This window comes from Anarhichas minor, unplaced genomic scaffold, assembly GCF_050575085.1.
Source record: "Anarhichas minor isolate MPS153535 unplaced genomic scaffold, ASM5057508v1 ptg000044l, whole genome shotgun sequence".
Classification (NCBI taxonomy): Eukaryota; Metazoa; Chordata; class Actinopteri; order Perciformes; family Anarhichadidae; genus Anarhichas; species Anarhichas minor.
Genome location: NW_027466490.1, coordinates 851,501 through 857,500, shown reverse-complemented (window position 1 = coordinate 857,500; position 6,000 = coordinate 851,501). Strand labels below are relative to the sequence as shown.

The following is a 6,000-nucleotide window of genomic DNA, read 5'->3' as shown; positions in this document are numbered from 1 at the left end:
CGAACACGTTCAACACGAAGAGAGAATCTAGAGTTCAGAGAAGTCGTCTGCAGGTTCATTTCTAACAAAGTGCGTTTTTTTTCTCCGAGTCGACGTTTCCTGAACTTGTGGCTCAGCTGATGATTCACAGATACAAGTTTAAAAAAACAAACTCTAAAGTAACAGTTCCACAGATTACTGAGTAAAGACGAGTAGAAACAATAAGCAATATTAATATGAATATTTACAGTACGTTTGATATTAATAGTGAAAAGACTTCAGTTTCAGCCTCAAGGCCACGAATCCTTTCACACATTCATGAGTTCTTCCTTTATTTCACTAATTAGACACAAAGTGATGTCAAAATAACACAAACAGGTGTTTCATTCGATTTAGTATTCAAGGTGCTAAATCAATATTAGATGATGAAAACTTTATGGATTGTACAAAGATTTGCGATCATAAACAATTTGTGGGGCATTTTGTTTCATTTTGAAATTCATTATTATTTTGAGTTCATAAAACGTCTTTTCTTTAAAACATTTTGTACTAATCAGTTCAAATGTATCAAAACAATATCAGCTGTTTCTGTAAATAGTTTCATTCTTTGAAATCTGATTTTAGTTTAGTTACTCATTTAAAGTTATTCATTTTTCAGGCAAAATATGAAGCTGTTTAATATTAAATATTAGACTGATGTATTTGAGAAGTTCTGTTAATTTAAACTAAAGATTGAAAGTATTCCAAACAAAACTAATAATCTTTATTTAAACGAAAACAAAGATTCACAGAAACTAGAACAACGTTGATTTATGGAACTAACTACAAACTTTATTTTACTGCTTAAACAATTTGACTGATTGTTGGCAGTAAATAGATGAAAGACCCAATGTGATGTTTTTAAGTCGTTGAACTCTGCGCTCTTATTTTGGCGACACGCTGAACTTCCTGAACGCAGTAAATCAAATGAGGTTCAGTAAACATTCTGTAAAGTCATGAAAGATGAAATGTTACTGAAGAATTGTTAAACGTTGATCTGATGACTAAAATAAACTATTTTAAGACAAAATCCAAAAGTGATTAATTTTAAAATCAGAATCATGTTTTCTACTGTTCATGTTCACTGATTTATTATTTATTTATTATTAAAACGTCTTAAATTCAGAAACATTTCTGCAGCTTTTTGGTCCAATTTTCAAATTAACTCAAATAAAAAAACACCAAATATTAAAAAAGTAACAATTTAGAACCAGATCAGTTTTTAACATGAACTCCGTCGTTTCATTATAACAAATTCTACCGATTCAATCAAACTGTAGGATTAAAATAAATATTTTGATGCTCTTTAAACTTTTGTAACGACGGCAGAGGAATGAAGTCAAACTATTTTTGCTCGTTTAATATTTGTTCCGTCTCGTATTTATTAGTTTTATTGTCATGAATCAAAGTTGCACCTTTTCTTATGTTTCGGTAATTTGATGGAAGAAAAGCTCAGAAAGGTTTCGGGCCGGCCTTTAGATACGTTTCTGTCTAGTCAGCAGAACGAAAGTCGATGTCGTTTGTTGGAGGTTTTGTCAGTTTGTTCGTCTTCAGCCACTTCTGATCCTTTTGATCCTTTTGATCCTTCTGATCCTCGGTTTGTTGAACCTCAGAGAAGCTTCAGGTTCATCACAGAGTTCAGAGTTCATCTCAGCTCTGACCCAGTGACTCTGAAGAAGCTCCGACAGCGACGATCGTCGTCCTCAGAGAAGTTTGTTCACTTCAACTCTCTTATTTTGTGCTGACTCAGCAAACATTCACACGTTCAGGAGTCAAAATGTGAGTCGAGCAGCAATTTATGAAATCTGATCCAAAAGACTTTGATGATTGACTTTCCATTTAATTGACAGATGGATTTTGTTACTCAATGTTTTTAGTGTTGAATTAAACATCAGAGAAGTAAACTTTGTGCTCTTCTTTCTTCTAGAACTTCTAGTAGGTTGGTTGAGTGAGGATCGTCTCCTGGCAGTTTGTTAGCATGTTAGAGAAGAAGAATTATTAAATATACTGAACCAGGAGAGCAGTGAGGAGGTGAAACGAACAGATGAGGTTTGGAAGCGGAGGAAGAGGCCGATGTGCTCGCTGGGTTTCTTCTTCAGCTGCTCCTGAGATTAAAAACAAGAAAGAAAAAAAGAAAAACTGCTGACTCGGTAACGCTGCCTCCACGAGGACGGACACAGTGTGGACATCCAATCACAGGACAGAGCCGGATGACCTCCGACCCCTCCCGGCCCACGTTGACGCTGAGTCAGTCCAGGTTCGGGGGGGTTCGGGGTTTGTGGTTCAGTGAAGGCTCCTTAAGGCAAATCTCCGTCCCAAAGCTGAAACACCAATTCAAACCAAAACTGGATTCTTTTGTTTTTGTTTTTTTGATACTGATGATGAAGCGGATCTTCTTCTGCAGAGGACGGACGCCTGAAGCTCAGGAGCTCGGCTGTGATCGCAGCCTGCAAGACAAGGAGAAGGGATTTCAGTCACAAATTGCTTTTATTGAAACTAGTAAAAGTTTTTAGTTTAATATCTGTTTATTTGTTACTCTGCAGGTTTCTTAGAGACATACTACACTACGACTTGTTTCCCTCGTCTTGATTATAACTTCATACCAACATCTCTACAGAGACTCGTCTGCTGTTGCATCAAGCTGGTCTTGACTGAGGACCAGGACTCTGGTGTTTGGTGTTCAAACACAGTTACACATGTTGGACAGTGTTTCTCTGATGTTACATTCAGTGTGTTAAGATCTTCACCATATTGACCAAAGAACTGTTTTGTGGCTGCTGTTTACATTTCTCATAATACAATCATATATCCTGTCATAATGAGTCCTGTCACAGTATATCGGGTGTGATGTCACTGACTCACCTCCATCATTATGTCTTGCTGGCGTTCTCATAGATGACATCAGAGGTGATGGACTGCTGCTTCTTCTTCTGCCACATCAACAGGACGCACTGATGGATGAACACGTACTGCTCCTGTCGACAGAACACAGACTCGCACCTGTGAGGTCAACAGGTCTCAGGTCTGGACACCTGAACCAGGTCTACATTAACACCGTTCCCTCAGCTCACCTCAGTCTGGACCATAGACAGACGGTGGGACCGCATCTCGGACACCATCCCCAGGATGTCTGCAAACTCGTGTTCTCTGATGTGCTGCATCAGACGGTCCAGAGCCATGAAGGTCCCGGTCCGGCCCACTCCGGCACTGAAGCCCAGACACAGAGGTTAGACCTCCGTGACCCCAGCAACGTGGATGACATCATCACTACATCTGTCTAACATCTGTTTGTTCTGTGGTTTCATGATCATACTGTGATCTGAATAATAACAGTAGCCAATAATACATAACACGTAATGAATATATTATTGTTTATCACACGATCATCCATCCATCCATCCATTTTCCTCCGCTTATCCGGGGTCGGGTCGCGGTGGCAGCAGGCCAAGCAGGCTGACCCAGACCTCCCTCTCACCGGCAACATGTTCCAGCTCATTCTGGGGGATCCCAAGGCGTTCCCAGGCCAGCTGAGAGATGTAATCTCTCCAGCGTGTTCTGGGTCTTCCCCGGGGTCTCTTCCCAGTTGGACGTGCCTGGAAAACCTCCAGTGGGAGGCGTCCAGGAGGCATCCTAATTAGATGCCCGAACCACCTCAGCTGACTCCTTTCGACGCGAAGGAGTAGCGGCTCGACTCCAAGCTCCCTCCTGATGACCGAGCTCCTTACCCTATCTCTAAGGCTGAGCCCGGCCACCCTACGGAGGAAGCTCATTTCGGCCGCTTGTAGCCGCGACCTTGTCCTTTCGGTCACGACCCAGAGTTCGTGACCATAGGTGAGGGTAGGAACGTAGACCGAGTGGTAAATTGAGAGCTTTGCCTTCCGGCTCAGCTCCCTCTTCACCAAGACGGTCCGGTGCAGCGCCTGCTTTACTGCTGCAGCCGCACCGATCCGCCTGTCGATCTCCCGCTCCATCTTACCCTCACTCGTGAACAAGACCCCGAGATACTTGAACTCCTTTGCTTGAGGTAGGCACTCCGTCCCCACCTGGAGGGAGCAATCCACTGGTTTCCGGCAGAGAACCATGGCCTCAGATTTGGAGGTGCTAACTCTCATCCCCGCCGCTTCACACTCGGCTGCAAACCGCCCCAGTGAATGCTGGAGGTCATGATCCGAGGAGGCTAACAGGACCACATCATCTGCAAAGAGCAGAGAGGCGATTCCGAGACCCCCGAACCTGACGTTCTCCACCCCGAGGCTGCGCCTAGATATCCTGTCCATGAAAGTCACGAACAGGACCGGTGACAAAGGGCAGCCCTGGCGGAGGCCAACACCCACCGGGAACGTGTCTGACTTATTACCGAGAATGCGGACACAGCTCCTACTGCAGTCGTACAGAGACCGGATCGCCCGTTGTAACGGGTCCGGCACCCCACACTCCCGCAGCACCCCCCACAAGAACCCCCGAGGGACCCGGTCGAAAGCCTTCTCCAAGTCCACAAAGCACATGTAGACTGGTTGGGCAAACTCCCAGAACCCCTCCAGTAGATTTCATCCTTTACTATTCATCCTTTACTAGTTATATGCTTTGTGTCCCTTTAGCCTACTTTCATATCGAACTGTATTCCTTCATTTCAGGCAGCTTTCCTGGGATCTCAACCTTCTTTTTTGACACTTGCGAGGGTAAAGAGCTGGTCCACTGTTCCACGGCCGGGACGGAATCCGCACTGCTCCTCTTGAATCCGAGGTTCGACAAGCGGTCGGAGCCTCCTTTCCAGCACCCTGGCATAAGCCTTCCCCGGGAGGCTGAGTAGTGTGATACCCCGGTAATTCGAGCACACTCTCCGGTCCCCCTTTTTGAAGATGGGAACCACCACCCCGGTCTGCCATTCCATGGGCACTGATCCTGACCCCCATGCGACATTGAAGAGGCGTGTCAGCCAGGACAGCCCAACTATGTCCAGCGCTTTCAGCATCTCAGGGCGGATCTCATCCACCCCAGGCGCCTTGCCACCAAGGAGCTTTTTAACTACCTCAGCGACCTCTGCCAGGGATATGGGTGAGCCTCCCCCTAGGTCCTCAGGTGCTGCCTCCTCTGCAGAGGACATGTTGGTCGGGTTTAGGAGTTCCTCAAAGTGCTCTTTCCACCGCCCGACGATGTCCCCCGTCCGGGTTAGCAGTTCCCCCCCTGCTGAGAACAGCCTGGGGTAAGCCCTGCTTTCCCTTCCTGAGCCGTCGGATGGTTTGCCAGAACCTCCTTGAGGCCAACCGAAAGTCCTTCTCCATGGCCTCCCCGAACTCCTCCCATGCCCGAGTTTTAGCATTCGCGACCACCGCAGCTGCAGCCCTTCTGGCCTGCCGGTACCTGTCAGCTGCTTCAGGAGACCCCTGGGCCAACCAGGCCTTGAAGGTCTCCTTCTTCAGCTTGACGGCTTCCCTCACCTCCGGTGTCCACCACCGGGTTCTCGGGTTGCCGCCACGACAGGCACCGATGACCTTCCGGCCACAGCTCCTAGCGGCCGCATCCACAATAGAGGCTTTGAACATGGTCCATTCGGATTCCGTGTCCCCAACCTCCCTCGGGATGTGTGAGAAGTTCTTCCGGAGGTGGGAGTTAAAGACCTCCCGGACAGGGTCCTCCGCCAGACGTTCCCAGTTCACCCTCACTACACGTTTGGGCTTGCCGGGTCTTTCCAACCGGTTCCCCTGCCATCTGATCCAACTCACCACCAGGTGGTGATCAGTTGACAGCTCTGCTCCTCTCTTCACCCGAGTGTCCAAGACATACGGCCGCAAATCAAATGATACGATTACAAAGTCGATCATTGATCTCCGGCCTAAGGTGTTCTGGTACCAGGTACACTTATGAGCCACCTTATGTTCGAACATAGTGTTCGTTATGGCCAAACCGTGGCAAGCACAGAAGTCCAATAACGAAACACCATTCGGGTTCAGATCGGGCAAGCCGTTCCTCCCAATCACCCCC

General features: G+C 46.8%; 1 protein-coding gene across 1 annotated transcript in view; it reads right to left on the bottom strand.

Annotated features, from left to right (window-relative positions):
- ptpro (protein tyrosine phosphatase receptor type O) overlaps positions 1 to 6,000 on the bottom strand; it is a 45,617-nt gene that overhangs the window by 117 nt on the left and 39,500 nt on the right. Inside the window, exons 25-27 of the mRNA XM_076111255.1 lie at positions 3,090 to 3,225; positions 2,881 to 2,993; positions 1 to 2,465 (exon numbers count right to left, since the gene is read on the bottom strand). The exon at positions 1 to 2,465 is cut by the window's left edge and continues 117 nt beyond it. Of these exons, the coding sequence (XP_075967370.1) occupies positions 2,889 to 2,993; positions 3,090 to 3,225 (241 nt within the window). The 3' untranslated portion in view covers positions 1 to 2,465; positions 2,881 to 2,888. The remainder of the gene's footprint in view (positions 2,466 to 2,880; positions 2,994 to 3,089; positions 3,226 to 6,000) is intronic.